Consider the following 20,996-nt stretch of genomic DNA (forward strand, 5'->3'; position numbering starts at 1 on the left):
TCTGACCGTAGAGTTTGGCCCACTTTTTAAAAACTTTAATCTTGGCCATAACATTTGAAGGGTTAGGGCTAGAGCTATCATTCTTCTAATATTTAATCCTTGTGACAAGACCTTTCACTGGTTGTACATTCTGCGTTTCTTTTTGTTCTTCTCCTTAATTGTTGCGGTCATCTTAGAAATAAATATTTTCTCCTGCAAGAGCATGAAAATAAATAATATGTTTCGATTAAATCTGGCTACCCCTTCCGTCAAATGAACGACAGTCTCTTGGCATGCACGCAAACAGAGGAACTTAATTTGTGTTCAGCGTCCAAAAGATCTCTCTTGTTTTTAACGCTATACTACATCAACTAAAATCTGATAAATTAATTTTGTCGTAAAAAGGCTGTGTTTGTGAAACACTGTTGCCCCCGTATGGCAACATAGCAAAGATTAAACTTTTTTAAATGCAAATTTAATATATTTATACCAAAAGTACGTAGGATATTCTCACTGAAAATACAAATGTGAAATATGAAAGTAGGCCAGGGTTAAAGTTTTTTCATAAGTACGGAAATCTTCAATGTCATTGGCCAATGAAAGGTCTTGCCACAAAAAATACATATGTAAAGTATGGAATTCCTAGCCCTAACCGTTCAGAAGTTATGGCCAATGTTAAAAATTTTTAAAAGTAGGTCAAATTCCAAGGTCAAGGTCAAAGGTTTTGCTATCAAATGAATGGTCTTGTCACAAAGATTAAATATGTAAAGTATGAAAGCATTAGCCCCTACTCTTTAAAAATTATGGTCAAGGTTTGCTTTTTAAAAAGTTGGTCAAACTCCAAGGTCAAGGTTAAAGTTCTTGGTATCCAATGAAGGATCTTTTCACAAGGGTTACATAAATTCCTAAATACAGAAATCTGCGAGGTCAAGGTCAAAAGGTCACGGTAATTGGTATCCAATTAAAGGTCTTGCCACATAGAATATGTGTAAAGTGTGGAAGCCCTAACCCTAACCGTCCAAAAGTTATTGCCAAAGTTAAAACATTTTTAAAGTAGGTCAAACTCCAAGGTCAAAAGTCTTGCAATCAAATTAAAGGTCTTGTCGCAAGGATTAAATATGTAAAGTATGAAAGCACTAGCCCTAACCCTTTATAAGTTATGGTCAATGTTTGCTTTTTAAAAGAAGATCAAACTCCAAGGTCAAGATCAAAGTTCCTGGTATCGAATGAAAGGTCTTTTCACAAGAATTACACATATACATGTGTGAAGTATGAAAGCATTTTCCCTTACCGTTCAAACGTTATGGCCAAGGTTAAAGTTTTTTCACAAGTACGGAAATCTCCAAGGTCAAAACGTCAAAGCTGTTGATATTCATTAAAAGGTCTTTCAACAAAGAATATATATGTGAAGTATAAATGTCCTGGTATCTACTGTTCAAAAGATATGACCAAAGTAAAAGTTTGGAATTTTTGTGTAAAAGTTGGTCAAACTCCAAGGTCAAGGTTAAAAGGTCAAATTTGGTGGTACCCAAAGAAAGGTCTTGTCACAAGAAATACACATGTGAAATATGAAAGTAATATCTCCACTAAATCAAAAGTTATGGGCAAGGTTAAAGTTTTTGCGGACAAACAAACAGAGAGACAGACAGACAGAGAGACAGACGGACGGACACGACAAAAACTATTTACCCCCGAGACTTCGTTTACGGGGGCATAAAAATAATAAACAGTTCCTTGGATACAGTTAAACTTTAGTCTGCATTTTAAAGCCTCCCAGTTGCAGCTGGTTTCTGAAATCCATCGTGAATTTAAAAAAAACCTCTAGGGTTCGTGTAACACTTAACAATTCAAATTTCTAAAACGATTTAGAGTTTTAGAATGTCAGTATAATAGTTCAAATTTCTAAATTTCAAAAACTCAAACTGATTTCGTATATTGGAATCTAATAATTTAGTTCAAAAACCTAAATTTGTAATTTAAACTTTTGAGTTTTTAATCTATCGTTTGTTTAGAAAGTTAACGCCTAACAATCTAATTTAAGATTGTTAAGCGTAAACTTCCTGAAGAAACGGTAGATTAAAGACTCAAAAGCTTAGAATACAAAAATCTAAAATTCTAAAACCTGTTTGGAAATTTGAAAATTTAGATTTTTGAACTAAAATATTAGACTTCAATACACCAAATCAGTTTGAGTTTTTGAAATTTAGATATTTTAACTAATATATTAACATTCTAAAACTATAAATCATTTTAGAGAGAGTAAACTTCTGAAAACTCAAAATGTAGAAAGTTATTTGGTTATTTAAAAGTTGAGTGTTTGAATCAAAATTCTAAATTTCTAAAAATTTAATCTAAAACGTTTGAGAGTTGGAAGTTTGAAGTGAATTTTAAATAATTAAAAGAAGAAAAATGTTATTGAATTTTAGATTGTTAAGCGTAAACTTTCTAAAGAAACGATAGTTTAAAAACTCAAAAGTTTAAAATACAAAATTTGTTTTTGGAAATTTGAATTTTGAATATTTAAGGTAAAAATCTAAAAACATAAAACTCTAAAACTCTGTTTAGAAAATTTAATAATTTAGATTTTTGAACTAAAATATTAAATTCAGTATACCAAATCAGTTTGGGTTTTTGAAAGTGAAAAATTTGAACTGACATATTAACATTCTAAAACTCAAAATCATTTTAGAAATTTGAATTGTTAAGTGTTACACGGACCCTCTAGGTGCAGGTAAATTTGACATCCATCTAGTAAATTTAGAATTTACAATATGATTAATTTCCACTTGGATTATCTTTTTTTTTCACAGTAATCTCCAGTCAGAATTCTCAAGTTTAATAACATATGTATGTATATACTTTTTTATCTGAGTCATGTAAAAAAAAACGAGTTGTCTTTATGTTGCTATCTAATTAGTATCTATCATTAACTTTTGGACGCAGAGATAGTTAAATCACATATAGACAAACGTGACAAAAGCTGTATGAATATACACCACGTATACAAAACTCTCCAAATATTAATGTTGCAAATGGTACTCACGTTTGAACAGTTTAGTTGACCGACATCCATGATGATTTTGCTGTAAAATCGCAGTTTTTTAGGAAAACTTTCCTGAAAATGTCAATAATGAGGTATTGTGACGTATAATGTTTTGTGACTATGACGTCATAATAGATATTTACACCGGTATTCTAAATATAAGATTTTTTTTTTATTTTCGGAGATCTGTAATTTCTCAGTTATAACTTAAATGAAAACGAAAATTAAAAAACTCATTTTAAAAATTCTATATATATTTATTTCATAGATGTAAAAATATCCGCTTACAGGTTTGTGAAGATGTTCCGTGAAAAGACTTAATTTGAGGCTCGGATATACCATTTGTTTTGTCCATCTTCCTATCTATCTATCTATCTATCTTTCTTTTTTTCTTTTTTTATTTGTTAATTTAACTGTGACAGTCAATTTTTTTATATATAGATGCATAAAGAAATATGTTCTGATACAATATATTTTTTATTGACCTTAAAATTTTCATCTACATTAAAAATGTATTTCTATGAATGTAGGCTTTATTGGTGTTAAAAAATCAATAAATTAAAATAAAGTATTCTTTCAAGTTTCAAATATCTATTTAAAAAAATTAGGTAATGCGTTCGACAGTTGGGACTACTAGGCCGCAGTTGCAGAACTTTGGAAGACACTTGAGATCACATGCAGGGTACATGCACAGGTAAAATTCAACATGTCAAGAACTTTTCTACATTTTTATTTTGCTCATTTTGACCAAAAGTTTTACAAACATTAACATTGTCTTAAAAATTCACTGATATATATTTTCTAAAGTTTTCCCCAAGATTTTTTTTTATGTTTACGAATAACTTTTTGTAACACTTCTCCATAGCAAACAAAATGGCGGCCTCCATGAGTAAACATATTTTTTGTATTTTGTGAGCGTTTATATTATTTTATTCTCATTCGAAGACATACAAAATGTTTATACCAGTAGACAAAAAGAATCCACGGTCATTTGAAGGATATACCTTAATCTTGGTAAGAAATATGCTTTTTTAAATGCTGGAATATTGTGAAGGCGATCTAGCCCGTACATGTAAACAACAAGGGCCACGAGATAGGACATTCTAGCGATAAAATTATATTGTCTTACTGATCCAGTTGTGTTTAGTACATGCCTTGAGATACCGTTAGCTGCAGATCTGTAGCTCTCTGCTCTAAAAAAAAAAGGGGGATGGACAACCATAATGATATTTAAATTTTATACAGGTCTGGTACAATCACTAGATTTAGCTAAGTAGCTTGATTTACCTACTTAGCGTTATTTACCTACCTGAGGTAGCTTTATTTAGCTACCAAATCTATTTATTTATATAAAAAAGCATTTTTCTCAGCATGTGCAGAAAATCTCATTTTGATGCAGTGATCATTTTCAGCTTTGAACTCATCTGAAAACAATTCATGTAGAAATCACTCTTGAAGAATTGTCTTTTTCTGCGCAATTGCAATCAAAGTTCTGAAAGTTTTGGGGCTTTATGACAGTTATAACGGTTACTCCTTGAATGAAATGACAAAGAAGTCCAGTTCTGGTCAACATGATAATAGGTGTGTAATTATTCAGCACAATGTGAAGTAATCATACTCAGTCATGCCTCACCGCACTCAATAGAAAGGACAGTTAACCAAACAATGAAATTACATGTTATGCTACAAAGTGTCCAAACGCAACAATGTATAAACTATCTCTGCTTTAGATTGTTTTTTAAAACCTCCCTAGTATAAATATTAATCGTCATTTAATTGCGATTTTTTTGTCTCCTTTTAATAAAAAGATAAATTGTGAAAAGTTTCATTGAAATAGCTAAATAAAGCTACCCGAGGTAGGTAAATAAAGCTACGTAGGTAATTCTACCTACGTAGCTAAATCTAGTGATTGTACTGGACCTGTTATTTGAAGAATCAACATTCAATTTCATAATTATTGAAAAATTTAATTATTTGAAGTCCATTGACATCCATTAAATGCAAATGTTCCATATACGTTTTCAATGCATTAAGCTTTAAATCACCTAAATAAGTAAACCGGGCCAGCTACCCATTTTAGTCACCTGGAAAAGTACAATCGGTAATAATCATTGAAAAACACAACATTTTGAGTTAAAACTCTCAGCAAAGGCAAATCGTATGATTATTAATTATGTCCGTAAATTTCGTGAAGAAAGAATGAGTATTTATTTGGTAATTGACTAATTGTCAAAAACCGGTTTGCAGTTTCCAAATTCCCGGCTCGGGTTTGGCTACCCATTTTAGTCACACTCAGTCATAAGTCCTTTTGTAAAACGGGCCCCATATTTTTTTTTTTAGAATTCAATATATAGGCCCAGTCCAAAGACTACATATAGCTATTAAAAGCTACAGTATGAATTTAAACGTACTCCAGGTTGCTATTTTTACTACTATTTGCTTTACCTGCATTTTGTTGTGTATTACAGAAACAACACAATCTCGTATGATTAGTGCCACAATCACACTAAAGATGAATGTGACAGTATTTGAGCCCAAAATTTATTACTTTCTGACAGACTTAATTTGTTGACAGTGTGATCACTAGGGCAAGTGTAGACACCTATTCAGCTTTATCTTAGATTAACTGAAACTCTACATCACATGACTTCATATGTATATTACATGTTACCAAAACAAAGTCTGATCAGGGGTATTTTTAACCACAAATGTTTAATCTACTTTTTATCTGCTTTATATCAATTAAATCAAGGTGAATTTAATTTTTTTTTTTTGAGTTTCATGTTACTGCAAGAATGTAGTTTGCAGCGAGATGCATTTCACTAAGGACCATAGGTAACTGCAGAAAAAAAATCATTTGGATCAATGTGTAATTTAAATCTTAATTTCTCTACACCTAGGTATTGCTGTAAGAGCTCACACTCATAGTGATGATGGATGATAAGGGCCACTCGCTATTAATTTTGCATCAATACATAATGCTCTATACTTTCAATTAATTTTTGGTAGTTAAAAATCAAAAACAAGTAGAAAAAGTCACACAAATCTTTATCAGTTTTAAAACAATATCATGCTTTCTTAAAAAAATGTTTTTATGATGGTTTTCAGTGATTTTCTCGCAATTCTTCAATCTTGCAAAGTTTTTATAAATTAAAACCCTGAACATACTGTCAGAAGGTTAAATAATGACAAATTGTGGTAGATAACGGTCAATCATTTCTTTTTCCTCCATCTTTCATGTGCCTCGATCCACCTGCTGAAATTGATATTACACAGAGTTACATAAATTTCCTTATTTGCCTTTTATTTACTTGGATTATTTATTGTAGCCAGCAGTATCAGTGGGAAATGTAGGACAGCTAGCAGCTGACTTGTTAATTTCCACCATGTGGCTGGACAAATGTGGCTTCATCTATCATGACAGTATTCTGCCCTTGGTTGGAAATGATCCTTTTGCCCATCCAGAAGCAGATGTCTGCAAAGTTGTTACTGCATGTGAGGGTAAGACTTTGGGGGAAAATATAGAATTAAATTAGTGCCCCCTCTCTGAAATAATAAAAATAAAAACCACTGGAAATTTTTCAACTGTTAATTTAATGGAAAAATTTTATGAATATAAAGTTTGCAATAGAAAAAAAATGCAACCCCCAACAATTATTCCCCTTCCTCTCCCAAAAATACTGTCATATAAAAAAGACACATGTAACTTTTACTTGGAATATATGATCCATTTTTTATTGTAGTGTATGAAAGTAAACTAGATCAGCTGGTTGTTGTTCAACAGAGGGCTCCCTTTGTAAAGGTAAGCTTATATCATATATTAAAGAAGAAAAGATACATACGTACCTCCATTCTACCAATCCATCTCAGAAGGCTGTTTGTTAATGGTAAATTTCCTCAAATAAAGTATTCATTTTCTTCCACTTCAGGGAAAGATGCCAAGTTTTCGACGCTGGTTGATAAGTTGGATTAAGGAAAATAAGTTTGAGAAGGTTGTCATACTCAGCAGTATGCATGCACATGAACGACTTGATGTTCAGTTACAAGGGTATTACACAGTATTCATTCATGTTAACTTAAGGAAAAAGCAAAACTTGTTGAAAAGTATTATCTGTCAAAGGTTTCGGTTTTGCAAAAGGGGGATAACAGGATACAGTCAAATGATAAAACATGAGAAACACTCTCAGCTCAGTAATTTAGATTTTTAAAGATCAATAGGAATTTTCTAACCAATGATGCAGATTAAAATGAAATGCACACTTTATCACTTTGAAATAAAATTTTACTTTAATTAACATTTTGTAAATGAAACAAAGATTCATATATTTCATGCAATTCATGCAAGCAATATTGTGAAAAGTTTAACTTTCTTGGGTGGCTTGTATTGATACATATCATATAATGGTAAACTTACAACCTTATAAAAATTATTTTAGTTTGTATATCAATAATTATGTTGTCAGAAGTACTCGATTCATTTCATTGTTGAAAAACACTAAAAATGATCCTGGTAGCAGTAACATTAATTACATTTTCAGGTCCCAGTTTAGGTATGTTGCCACCTCTGATATAGAAGACAAACACAAAGAAAGGTTTTGTCACGAGGCTCTACAGTGGAAGCCTTTAGAACAGAGACCCTGTGTGAGCGAGTCTGGGAGGACCGAGGATTCTCTCTATCTCCCCGGGGGTGGCATTGCCAGAACCCTGTTTGATGAATGGCAAGTAAAAAAGTTTAATAAAATTTATTCCTTTATCCAAATTGCACAAAAATAATGGGTATACGAAAATCTATGGAAGGTTTTATTAGTAATTTTTCACTGAATGATCCAATAAAAAGTTGGCTTATTACAAAAATGTAATTAGGAGTCCCTCATTCATAAAGAAGAATCTGATTTATTATTCCTAAATCAAAGTAGTTAACTGAACACATGTTCTTCATGACACAAATATTTTTGTTGCAGTTCTAAGGAAAGTATATCTGCTGTTGTTCTTCTTGTGTTTTGTGCAGAAGGAGACAATGCACAGGATGCTGTTAAATTGGCTTACAACCTCAACCTGTGGCTAGATTTAATTGATTTTAAGGTAAATTTCTATATGAAAATTATATGGCTTTTCTTTGTGGTTATATCATAAGGATTGGTATTTGTCCATCTATTAACGGACTTGTATGGAAAAAAGTTTCTCTTCCTTTGGCCCAGTGTCTTACGGGTCTTTCATACATGTTCTCAAAGAGTGTCTCAAGGGAAAAGTGGACACAGTGAATTGAAGAAGTTTATAATTTCAAAAGTCAAGAAATGTAATTGTAACATGTTTTTAATCCAATGATTTGAACCAGTTGGATGGATGTAAGCAAAAGATTTACAACTTTAATTTTCCAATTTGCAGCCAAAATATGATTTGGATGGAAAGACCATTATAAAGCCTGCCTCCACATGGAAAATTCCTTCATCTTGGAGACTTTTGTTTGGGACAGCTGTGGATCAAACTTTATTTCACTAATTTTAAGAGAGAGAGAGAGAGAGAGATCCTTTAAAAATGACAATTGTACACTGCTGCCACAGCATTTTTCACCAGATTTTATCTTTCCAGTCTATATACACTGATGGCATTTTTATCTCAGCATAATACATGTATATGCAATTACTGCCATCTGCTCATATTTTGTTTACTGGTATGTGATATTAATCCCCAAATATTTACATCCACTGAATATTTTCTTTATTTCTTAAGAAAACCCATTGCGTTAATCACTGCATGAACTACAGTAGGCATGTCTCCTGTACAGATTTTTTGATCAGTGGCTGTTCCATCAATGAAACGTCTAAAGACGTTCGCATCATTAATACAATAATTAATCTTTTTAATCCTACTTTAAATGATTATTTCAACAGATATACATGTAAATTTAAACAATAAAATGTCTTTCTTTGTTTGTTATTACTGGAATTAACGGAAGAAGCTGTTGCAGAAAAAATACATAACCCTCGTAAGCGGGTTTTGTAATTTTTTTCTGCAGTAGCTGCGACTGTTAATAATAACAAACAAAGAAAGCATTTTATTGTTTAACAAATGCTACTTTATTTATTTAAAATCACTTGTTTTAAATTGCATTCTTTTCAACATTATAAGAAACCTGGTTTGTACATTTTTTTGTATATAAAGTTTTTATCACTGAATATATTTTGTGTTGTATATTTTTTGTGGATTTTAAAAATGACGATTGAATATTGATCCACAAGCGATGCGAGAGATTACCAGACACATTCTTGTAATACAGATCTTGACTTCAACATCTGAGATGGAGAGGAGAAATCCAATTCATGTTTATATCTGTACAAGAAAAACGTCAAGGTAACAGTGACGATCAGATGTCTTTTCTTGAAAGTTTTGTTGAAAATAAATTCACTTAATGATCCCATCGTCCCAAGCCATGGATTTTGTGTCCATTCTATTCCCACAATGTGGAAATAGAGTGGCTTGTGATGATGTAATGATCTACAATAATGATTATGTGTTTGGTCAAAATAACTGATTTCAAATGAACAAAGCTGTCAAATCATAAAATTTAATATCATGAGGAGGAGAGAGTTTGCTTTGCCCATTGCCACTGGATATTTTCATTTTGATTACTTTATGAATGATTTAGATCGTAAGACGTAAGTTATCAAAGAAAAAAAACAGTGACAGCACAGATGCTTGTTTCATACAGTATGTTAGATTTCTATTTAATTATTATATAGTAGAAAACTAGCATTCTATATGAAACAAGTGCTTGTGAGTGACAGTATAAGAGGGCTAAGAGGCCCAAGGTCCCTGACTTGCTCTCCTAATAAACTTTATCCTATGTATTTAGTAGGAATGCCAAATCGGTCAATTTTCAATACTCGGTTACTCGGACGTTTTTCCGATCGAGTACCTGGGTACTCGGTAAAAGTGTAAATAAATATGAATAAGTAAATTGAAGACTGCAAAACATTGTAAACACTTGTAGAAATAAAACCAGATGCACTGATAGGAGGCTTATCCGTAAATGTATTTCTGTTGTAATAATGATGAGCACTTCGTATCCGACGAAATTTAATATAACATTTTTTAAAATTCAATTTATTTATCAAATAAACACAAAAAATAAAATCATAAGTTGTTCACAGTGTTTTTATTTTAAAAAATAATCTGGACCGTAATTGTAATGTAACTCTTTGTCGCGTTTGACGACCAGGTATCAGTCGTCAGAGCTACGTACAGTATCAACTTGAACTTGATCAAACTCTTTTAACAGAGCGGATTTACGATTTTTGTACACTTTTTCGATCTTATATTTCATAATATTACGGGACGGTATTTTGTAGTTTGGTGCAATGATGGACATCAGTTTTTTTTAAAGCCTTTGCCTTCAACCAGTTGTATTGGCATGTAATCAGACACAACCATATCAACAATCGCATGTGTAATATCATCCGCTCTTTTCCCGAGAATTTACAGCTTCTCGGAGAATTGACAAAATTATCTAATTTATTTAAACATAATGGATCTTAAACGATGTTCAGTGAAAACAAATAATTAAAGCCAAACAAAAAATAAGGGAAGAAGGCAGCGGAAGGTGAGAAAAGTCAGGTACCCCAGGTGCTTGGTCACGATAATTACTGTATAAACACTGCCACAGGCGATAACGGTCATTTAGAGTCGTAGTAAACCCTAATTACTGTATGTACAAGTGCAATGAGCATTTTACGTTTTAAAACAGATTGTTTAATGCATTAATAAATAAGCTTAAAAATATTCAAAAATATACATCCGAGTAACCGAGTACCGATTTTCGTATTCGATACGTGGACGTTCGATCGAGTACCCGGTTAACCAGGTACTCGTTGACGTCCCTAGTATTTAGATAAAGCCTTGAATTTCAAAAAGAGAAAAAGCCAAGAACCAAAGAAGCATCAACTGACAAAGTTTGATGTACTAAGTATCTTATTTGAGGTATTTATATGTAGATATTTTGTACCTTTGGTTTTATTTAATTTAGCTGAATTCTAATATCACATAATGATTTAAATTAAATGTGAATCTTCAAACCCTGAATTTGAAAAAATAAGCAGAAGTACATGTATTTATGAAATTTAATATTTTAACAAGTACAGTTCCATCACAATAATATGGCATTTCTTAAACTCAAAAAGCCAAATTTCTTACATTTGAATTTTCATAAATTACAATGTTTCAAAACAATTAGACATTGACTTTCTACACATACAGTTCAGGAAAGTGTCTTTAAAAAACGATGAATAATTAAATATATTACACTCCATATTTCTTGAAGTTAATACACATGACGCAAAATCCCACTACACAGTTTATAGAACTTGATGGCTAGCAGTGGACTGGTATTCATGGCTAGCAATGGACTCCCATTAATGGGTGGCTGTGGACTCGGCCTCTTGTTTCTTTGTTTCCTCCTCGGGTTTCTTTTCCTCCTTGTCTTTCTCCTCCTCCGATTTGTTCCAGTCTTTTAAGCCCTCTGGTAAAGTCGTGTCCTCCTCTATAGATCCTGTCATATCAAATTAAAGCTATATTAATAATCATGTCTGCCATGGATGAGCCATTATACATAATACTGTGTAATCATTATTGTTCTTGGGGCCCCGTTTTTGGGGATCATTTCATGGGTTACACTAATGGTAAACCTATGAATTAACATACCATGAATTATCTACAGCGTATGTATGGTTTCATGATGTCTTCTACATATACCAGTAAACTTCAAAATATGTCCCCTAGAAACCAGTGAAATTCTGGTTGCCCATAAAGACTGATCCTCACAAATAAATACCAGTATGATACCACAGTACATGTATTTATCTATCCGACAGCCAAATCGCAAACCATGAAATACATTGTAATTTAAAATACCTTCCAAAGAACACACTACAAACTTGAGGGAAAATGCACATAAAAATTCTGTACTTTTTAGTATACACATTAAATAAAAAAATTTATTCCCGTCTTTAATAATATAATATCTGCACAATTAAATTAAGACATTTTTACATATTAAAGATCTAGAATATTGACATTTTTAAAATGACCATGGCTTAGAATCAAGAAATATCCTACACTGATAAGCAGTCATTATTAATATATCTATAGTTCAAGCAAACCAACCTGTGCCTTCAACGAATTCTTCATATGTTGTCTTCTCTGCAAAAGGTCTCTTTCCAAGTAGTTCTTCTAAATCTGCCTTTTCTATTTTTTCTCTCTCCATCAGCCTTGTAGCCACCTATTCAATGGAAGGTAATCATATACAGAATGCATATTCAAGTATCCTATAACACTATCACATTTTCTAAACCCTTCATGAGGAAATTTCTCCATTTAAAGTATAATTACAATGACATGCTTACCCTCTCTACTTCTGCTTTCTTTGTTTTGAGGAGTTGGAAGGTCCTATCTGAGCACTCTTTGACCATGGCCCTCACTTCCTCATCTATCATCTTAGCTGTCTCCTCACTGTACGGCTTGGTGAAGCCCTGGTCTTGTTTGGATGGATCGTGATAGGAGACCTGACCTATTTTTTCATTCATTCCATATGTAACCACCTGAAAAACAGTCAATCAAGTACTTATTTTCCTTAAACTCATCATAAAAATGCTATATTTATAAATTTATAAGATACCAACAACAATTGTGAACTTAAATGAGAAAGACAAGGATCCAAAAACAGGATTTATATTGTATACTTCAATAAGATTTATCAAGACAAGACAGTCAAAAAAAACAATTGCCAAAACAATTTTCAGAAAACTAATTTTACAACCTATATACAGTAAAATTCATTTATAACAATAGATGCATATGAAATCTTTTTTAGAGCATGTCAAAATAATTGAAAATCCATGCTTTCTATACCTGTGAATAAGCCATAGAAGTCACTTTTTGCAGGTCATCCATGGCCCCTGAGGTATACTCCCCAAAGAACAGCTTTTCTGATTCTCTTCCTCCCAAGGCTAGGCACATCTGATCTTGGATCTGATTTATAAAAAATATTCCATTATTTACTAAGGAATCACTACTTACAGCACATTTCACTGAATACTTCATTAGGCCACCTTGAACATTTTGGTTTGCTTCACTCTCCTGCTTGCAAGTGGAAAAAAAAATATGTAGGTAGAAGGCAAGAGAATAATTTTTTTTTCTAACATCAATGCTTTAAAAAGCAATATGAGCTGCATTTATGAAAATTTTATTTTGCTGTTAAAATGTGTTATTATGATAAATGTGTACATGTAACTTAAAACATTTATGATCAATTAGACTAAAATAAAGGAGAAGAACGACTTCTTTATAAAATCCAATATATAGTTTTATATAAGAAATCATTATTGTACAGGATGACAATAATGTAATTTTGATTCAATCGAAGCTTATAAATAGTTCTTCCATCTCAAATATGAACAAGAGTAGTTTATTTAAATTTTTTTTTGTTATTGACAGAAGTTGCAGCTCATTTTGCTTTAATTTTCAAAATTATTTCAAAAATGAAGTTACATGTATCAATTAGATTTAAATAGTTGTTGACAAGATTAGAAATTCCATATAAAATAAAAAAGTCAATCAGTCAGGAGAGGGAAAACAGACAATAATTTTAAGACGGCTTACATATTAAAGTATCTGCAGTAAATATTCTAATCGATAGATTACCATTCATTTTATAGCACTGTACATATATACCAGTAGGTACATATCATGATAAATCAGAAGTATTATTAGACATCCAATCCTACCTGTTGCTGTGTGTATAGTTGTCTCTCTACAGGGACATACATGGCATACCCTAATGCTTTGCCTCGTGGTATAATCGAGACCTATCAATGTAAATGATGAGTAACTATTACATGTATATATCATTCTCAGCCTAACATGTTACATTTTTTTGTTCTAAGGTAGAGTAGTTCAACAGATACAGCATTGGTCTCAGTTACAGTATGTAAAGAGTCTGGTCACTTAAAATCAGACTTATACTGAAGGGCTTACTTTCAGTAATGGAGCACAGTGTTCTAAGAACCATCCAGCTACTGCATGGCCTGCCTCGTGAAAAGCAATCTTCTTCTTCTCATGTGGCAGGAAAATCTTTGTTTTCTTTTCCAAACCTTTAAAAAATTCATTTTCATTTAAAATTTACACATGTACATTAATGTGTTATCACCAATCATAAAAGACATAGATATGCAGTAAAGATCAACATTTAACATTAAACTTAAACACTAATCAATTTTTGAGAATTGAACAATTTTTTTTACCTGCAATGACTCTATCAATGGCTGCATCAAAATGTTTGACTGTGACGGATGCTGCACTCTCCCTAGCAGCAATCAATGCTGCTTCGTTACATATGTTAGCTATGTCAGCTCCTGTGTATAAAAAAAAAATCATCAATTATAGGACAATCAATTTGTAAGTAACATAAATAGTACCCATTTATTAAACACTGTAAATCTTTTGTAATCACCAACAGTAAATTTTGAGTAAAATTAAATTCAAGCTACCTGAAAAACCTGAAGTCATGGAAGCCATTTTCTTTGCCAATTCTTTTTTATCCATCTCTGTTTTTATTCTTTCTAAATGAACTTTAAATATTGAGGCTCTAAAAGAAAAAAAAAACAGATTCATATTTTAACTATTTCATAATGAACCCCCATTGAAAAAGTGGTTGCTCTTCATTCCAAAAGGAATTCAATACCCTTTATTTAGGTATTTCATTTTTAAAAACACATGTGTAGATCACATTATGAAAGCTACTCATTTACTTATCTTTACAAAGTCATTGCAAAGGTTTTACTTGTATTTAATTTCCTTGCTCCCAATAACTTTTGGGGGCAATGGTTTGACTACTGGCAATTAATGCTGACCTTCCTTTAATGTCTGGGGTGGGTACATATATTTGTCTGTCAAATCGACCTGGTCGCAGTAGAGCTTGGTCCAAAACATCCATTCTGTTGGTAGCTGCTAAAATCACAACTCCTTCCTGGGTATTGAAACCTGAGAAAGCAAAAAAAAAAAGAATTCTAAGTGTTTCACCATTAAGTGTAAACAAGTGTCAAAATATTTTTTGTATATTTATTAAGATTTTTCTTAATTACATCACCTGTTATTATATATACAGATCCCACTTTACAAAGTACATGTATTCTTAGATGTACAAGTACCTTATATCATTTTGAGAACAAAAAAAGGTAAAAGTGTTTAATAATTCTGAAAGTACCGTCCATTTCGACTAGAAGCTGATTCAGTGTGTTTTCTTGTTCATTGTGACCTCCAAATGACCTTCCAGACCTTTTCCTTCCTACAGCGTCAATTTCATCGATAAATAATATACAGGGGGCATTAGATCTGGCTTGTGCAAACATCTCTCTGATCTACAATCAAAATGCAAGGACTGAAACTCATCACCAGTATGGCATTTTACCACGAACAGGAAGTTTTACTTTTCTTTAAAATGCATCCCTTGAGTCTAACAATTTACAATTGTACAAATTAAACTTAAATAATTTCTCTATATGTATATGCAAGTGTACTACAACAACATCAAAATATTTTTCTAAACATCTTTCAAAAGCAAAAGAATTTCAGTATGAAGTCTGTAAAGTAAGTTCATGCAAAACTACATACCCTTTTTGGACCAACACCGACAAACATCTCTAAGAATTCAGATCCTGAGGCACTGAGGAAGGGAACATTTGCCTCCCCTGCTGTTGCCTTGGCGAGGAGAGTTTTCCCTGTCCCCGGGGGTCCTGTCAGTAAGGCCCCCTTTGGAATTTTGGCTCCTAATTCTTTGTACCGCTGTGGGTGTTTTAGAAAGTTCACAAATTCCATTATTTCAATCTTGGCTTCTTCACACCCTGCTACATCCCTGGAAAAAGAAGAGGAGTAAAAGTGAATTCAAATAATTGAATAAAACTGCAACTTTATTATTCAAACAAGGCAAAGCATTATACATGTACTTGCAAAAGTATATTTTGAAACTCTTGAATGCAATGTTTAACAGTATTTTTATACATGCACATCTTCAAATGGAATTACTCACTTGAATTTAACCCCTGTGTCCTTGGTGACCTTCTTGACTTGATATTTTCCCATTCCAAAAAGATCTCCCAAACCTCCCCCACCGGGCCCCTTTCCAACTTGTCCTCTTCTGGCAAAAGTCCGCTAGGAAATAAATTTAAGTTGAACAGAAATAAATAACTTTTAGAAAATTATCTTTCAGAGTTTAAAACTTTTTTTTAAAATTACCATTCTCTAAAATATACCCTTTGAATTATGGGATCAAAACATGGCTTGTTTTAGAGAGAGGCAGTTATGTTCCACAGCCATCATAATGGCAAAGAACATGTACATCTTAAAAATTCATCTGATAGACAAACATATGCACTAGCCAATTAAGATATGTCTTAAGTTAACAAATAAAGGAGATATTAATTTTTTTTAAATAACTACCTTTGAGACTATTTAATCAACTCACCATCATTGATAACACAAGGAGAAAAGTCAACAGAGATGCCAATGAAAAACCAGGTCTAAACCTGTAAAATTAAGGAAGAAAACCGAGATAAATGATTTGTGAATAGATAATAAAAAGTACAGTGTTCACATATAATGATTTAATATTTAAAGAAGTTATATACTATAAAGATACATGTACCTGGGTAAATGCACCTTTGATTACACATGTGTATACATGTACTTGATCCAGATCTTGTAATTTTACCAAATTGTACTTAAAATTCAATTTAATATTAAATTAGCACATACTCCTAGATAATTACTGTATACAGGGAAATTTTCGCCCCCGTTTTATTTTCGCCCCTTTCGCCCTCTTCCTGATTGGGTGAATTTAAAACGGTGCGAATTCAAATTGCACAGCATAATTTCTTAAACAAAACTAAGACTGGGCGAATTTAAAAGGGGTAAAATAGTTCGCAAGTGCAAGAGGGCGAAAATACCCCTGTATACAGTATGTACCGGGTATTTTCAACTGTATTCATAATTGTATTACGTAACTACAATTTAACATCTATGAAGTTTTACATACTTAGTGAATTTCCCTACAGTATACTTACGGTTGTTCATATTTAATTTCTACAGAGTCTGGAGCCCCCATATCCTCTAGTGCCTCTTGAAGATTGTCTTCAAACTTAGAAATACTTCCTATGTGGAAATATGGAGCTTTCTGTTGAATAAACAAAAAATTCAGGGATTAAAAGACTTTTTAATAACAATCTAGAATATTTGTTATCAACAGTTACATAGGCAAATGATTTGCCTAATCCTATTCACTTTTACATCTGTGAATATTATTTTAAAATTCATTAGTCAGATGATCAAGAAACAGGGATATTATGAGGTTTTGATGTGTTTTCTATAAATATTTTTATATTGTACAATATTTCAAACCAATATCTTAATATTAAACTACAGTGTATAACTGATCAGAGTTAGTGCTTATATGATTGTACTATACATCATGTACTTACAACTATTCCTCGAAACTGGGGTTTAAGCTGAAGAAGCACAGTTTTAGTGTCTGCATGTATTATCACAGCGTCCACCTAAAAGGGAATCAATATCAATTGTTTAATTCCTTTACTTCTCAGAGTTATGTTTACTTAAACATTTGCTTGTTCAATTTGATACATACATGTATATCTCTCATTAACCACAAACCAAAAATGACAAAGCACATTTGAAAATTACTGCTAAAGGACATGATAATTCAGGTCATCATGGTCATAGAAGATCAATTTTACTTACTTTGTTCTCTCTAAGGAAATCTCTCTCGAACTGTTTATATGTGATTTCTTGGCGTTGATAAGAGTCATTCAGAACATACAGTATGATGAAACAGCCAAACAGAAATGCCGTAGCATACACCATTCTCTCAAACTCCTGGTTGGGATTTTTCCCTCCCCCACCCCCTCCGCCGGATCCTTCCTGTTTTTCTCTTTCTTTGGCAGCTTTGGCAATATTTCTGTAAAAGTCAAATGCAAAAAACTTTAAGCTTCTATGGATTCAAAATAGACAACTTGAATATTATGGATTCAAAATAGAAACTTGAATTATATAACTTTTTTTTTTTTTTACAAGATGTAATAGGTCAATTATGGACAAATTTCCCCCACTTTTTGAAATGAATATGATCACTATGATCATCATTAGATTTGAGAGAAAAAGAGTGGGTTGTGGTGTGGACAAAGAGCAAATAATGATTAAAGGGAGATAACGAAAAGAAAATAGTGAACACAGAAAACTTGGAAAGGGATAATAAAACCTCTATAAGGATGGATATGGCTGGTCAAAAGTTTGAAGTGAAATTTAAGTCACTGTAACATGCATCAGCACAATGTCCAATGATACTAATGTTAATGTGGCGGTGAGCCGGGTTCGATCAACGGTGGCAAGACAGCTCAATTGCTCAAAAGTATGTTTTAAAAATGCAAACTCTTACTCAAAAACTTCTTTGAGGGATTTGTTGAAGTCTGGCACATCTTGTCCATCTTTCTTTTCTTTTGGTTCTTTAGATTCTTTTGCTATAAAAAAAGAATTTCAAATATTTTATAGCATGAACTTCTTTTATAAATGAATAGTAAAAGGATTCTGAAATCTCTAATTATACAATCCTTTCTCTCAGATTAACAATCAGTTATAACAAATTACCCGGTACCGATTCATTCTCACAGATTATAAATTCGTTCCCTCAAATAACCAATACAGTTTTTATTCGGACTTTTATATTCATTCTCTTGGTTTTAACGATTTGTTCCATAGAAATGTATATTGACTTAATCATACAAAGGAATGGATTTTCCGAGTCGTAATTTACACATTATATATGCAATTGAAGTCCAAGAAAACGGATTGCATAAATCACGAGGCTGATGTGATGAGCTGTGGGATCAGAGATCGAATTCCAAAACAAGATCTCCAACTGAATGATTTTTTTTATAATTTCAAGATCTCGAATTTTATATCAATCGAAAGAATTAGTAATCTGGTAAAATGAATTTTGTAGTTTGAGATTTTGAATTATAAATTGAGGGAAAGAACTGATAATCTGTGGGAATGGATTATGTAATTTGAGATCTCAAATTAGTTTTTACTTTTTTGAGAAATTAATGTATCCCTTCAGTGCTTTCATACAATTGTGACAATGACATATTTATTGCATTTACATGTAAGTGTTTTTCCTATTTTTTTCTCATTCTCTTTTAAAATGTTCAATCAGGAGAAAATGAAAATGGTATTTAATAACTCAGAATCATTTTTACTGCTGTTATTGGGCATATATACATGTGTATATACCCATAAAGTTTTTATTGTGTTGTCTAAATGTTTACTCTGAGATGTGTTTGTTTTAAAAATAATTAACAAAACTGCCTATTTAGTTTACCAATTTGTGCACCTGAGAATGAATATTTCAGTGTCTATATTGTTGTGTTATCTAATTTGACAATGTCTCTCATATTTATGATCCTAATTTGTTCTCCTTTTTTGTTTTCAATAGACTTTTATAGAGCCTCTTAATCCCTATATACTCACAGCTGTCTGTCTTTGAAGTATCAGAGTCTGAGGATGAAGCTCCCTTGCTTGGAGTACCTTCACTTTCATTTTTGTCTTGTGTGTTTTTTCCTTTTTCAAACCTTCCAAATCCTTCTGGCAGTTTTTGATGGTATATTAATTCCTCTAAAACATGGTTTAATTTGCCGGATGATGCAAGGGTTCTAGCAAGGTGCAAACTGTGCCTTATCTAAATAAAAAGTACAGTAAAAAAAAAAATATTTATTTTTTTTCTAGCATTTGAAATTCTTGAAATGCATCATACTTTTAAAAATTTAACCATGATAACAGGTCTGGCACAATATCTTGAATTAGTTACAAAACCACTGTTTGAATAAGAAATATCATAATAGTAGAATTTAGCTATTAAAATATTAATCAGAGATTCCTCTGACTCTAACCCCGCTTTTTTATTATGACTTGTGCCCGGGGGGGGTTGGATGTTAAAAATATGAGTAGTGGAAATGTGGAATGTATGTTTGATTGCTGTAAAATGAATTCATCCCTTGATAATGCTTGTCTTAGTTCCAGTTACCGCCGTTACCTGTGTCCATTTGCTCCATTCTAATGTAATTTTAACATTACAAATGCACAGCACTGGACCATTAACTACTGTTATCATGTTTTGTTTGTTTGTTTTTTAAATTAGACAGTTAAGTATTACTTTGAATCCTGCAGTGTACGAACCCTGCACTTGGGAGCTTAATTTTACTGTAGAACAAATATGTTTTAGATAATGCCAATGATAAATGCCAACACACAATTATGATGAAATTTCTCCTGCGATTATGTAATGATCAGATGACAGTTTAACAATTTTATAATTTATTCAGAATCAATGTTTGAAAAACTTCTAACCAAATAGAAAAGAAAATCCAAAGAAAAAAGTATTAAGTAATTAAACTTTATTTATCATATTGCAGTTTAACATTTTCTACAAGTAACACGATTATCATTTATCACTTATGAGTCTCCGTCAAAGACACACCAGAGGAAATTCGGAATGCAGAGAAAATCTCACTGGCGCTAACGTTTTTCCAAAATACCATTAAGTTACATCTGTTTTCATCATATAAATGCAAAATTAAAATTAATGAACAAGAATAAGTCTGGAAAGAGGCCAATGTAAAGGGTTATAAATACCTCTTTCTGATGCAAACAGCCATGCTGCAGCGCTAAACATCGATACAAAATCTTTTCACTTTTCTTAGCAGCCTTCAAAAATCTTGCAGACATCTTCCTCTTTGCATCCAATAAATCTTATAACACTTCTTTATACAAGTTACTGCGTTTTGTACATTTCATTTTGCGGTCACATTTCCCCTCATTTTATGTAACTAAAATGAAGTCGAAAAGTCTAGAGAGAGTC

General features: G+C 32.1%; 2 protein-coding genes across 3 annotated transcripts; one reads left to right on the forward strand and one right to left on the reverse strand.

Annotated features, from left to right (window-relative positions):
* The first annotated feature begins 3,635 nt into the window (after positions 1 to 3,635).
* LOC134232736 (proteasome assembly chaperone 2-like) lies at positions 3,636 to 8,527 on the forward strand. 2 transcript variants are annotated; one of them, XM_062714722.1, is made up of 7 exons: positions 3,636 to 3,716; positions 6,352 to 6,523; positions 6,766 to 6,824; positions 6,952 to 7,070; positions 7,561 to 7,740; positions 7,984 to 8,104; positions 8,408 to 8,527. In XM_062714722.1, the coding sequence occupies exons 2-7, from the start codon at positions 6,409 to 6,411 to the stop codon at positions 8,519 to 8,521; spliced, it is 708 nt and encodes a 235-aa protein (XP_062570706.1). In that variant the 5' UTR covers positions 3,636 to 3,716; positions 6,352 to 6,408; the 3' UTR covers positions 8,522 to 8,527. The 2 variants fall into 2 exon arrangements, with proteins under 2 accessions (XP_062570706.1, XP_062570705.1); XM_062714721.1 differs by lacking the exon at positions 3,636 to 3,716 and adding an exon at positions 3,897 to 4,036.
* A 2,613-nt stretch (positions 8,528 to 11,140) lies between these two features.
* On the reverse strand, positions 11,141 to 20,996 carry LOC134232716 (AFG3-like protein 2). The gene is made up of 19 exons (XM_062714699.1): positions 20,771 to 20,996; positions 19,610 to 19,817; positions 18,519 to 18,600; positions 17,825 to 18,041; positions 17,548 to 17,622; positions 17,134 to 17,243; positions 16,536 to 16,596; positions 16,101 to 16,222; positions 15,686 to 15,926; positions 15,279 to 15,432; positions 14,926 to 15,055; positions 14,563 to 14,660; positions 14,317 to 14,427; positions 14,051 to 14,166; positions 13,801 to 13,881; positions 12,926 to 13,045; positions 12,421 to 12,615; positions 12,182 to 12,296; positions 11,141 to 11,567 (listed from the first exon to the last, which is right to left on the reverse strand). Exons 1-19 carry the CDS (start codon positions 20,861 to 20,863, stop codon positions 11,431 to 11,433), a joined length of 2,466 nt encoding a protein of 821 aa, XP_062570683.1. The 5' UTR covers positions 20,864 to 20,996; the 3' UTR covers positions 11,141 to 11,430.

The sequence above is a fragment of the Saccostrea cucullata genome, unplaced genomic scaffold (assembly GCF_032062105.1).
Source record: "Saccostrea cucullata isolate Sc308-1 unplaced genomic scaffold, CSIRO_AGI_Scuc_v1 ctg366, whole genome shotgun sequence".
Classification (NCBI taxonomy): domain Eukaryota; kingdom Metazoa; phylum Mollusca; class Bivalvia; order Ostreida; family Ostreidae; genus Saccostrea; species Saccostrea cuccullata.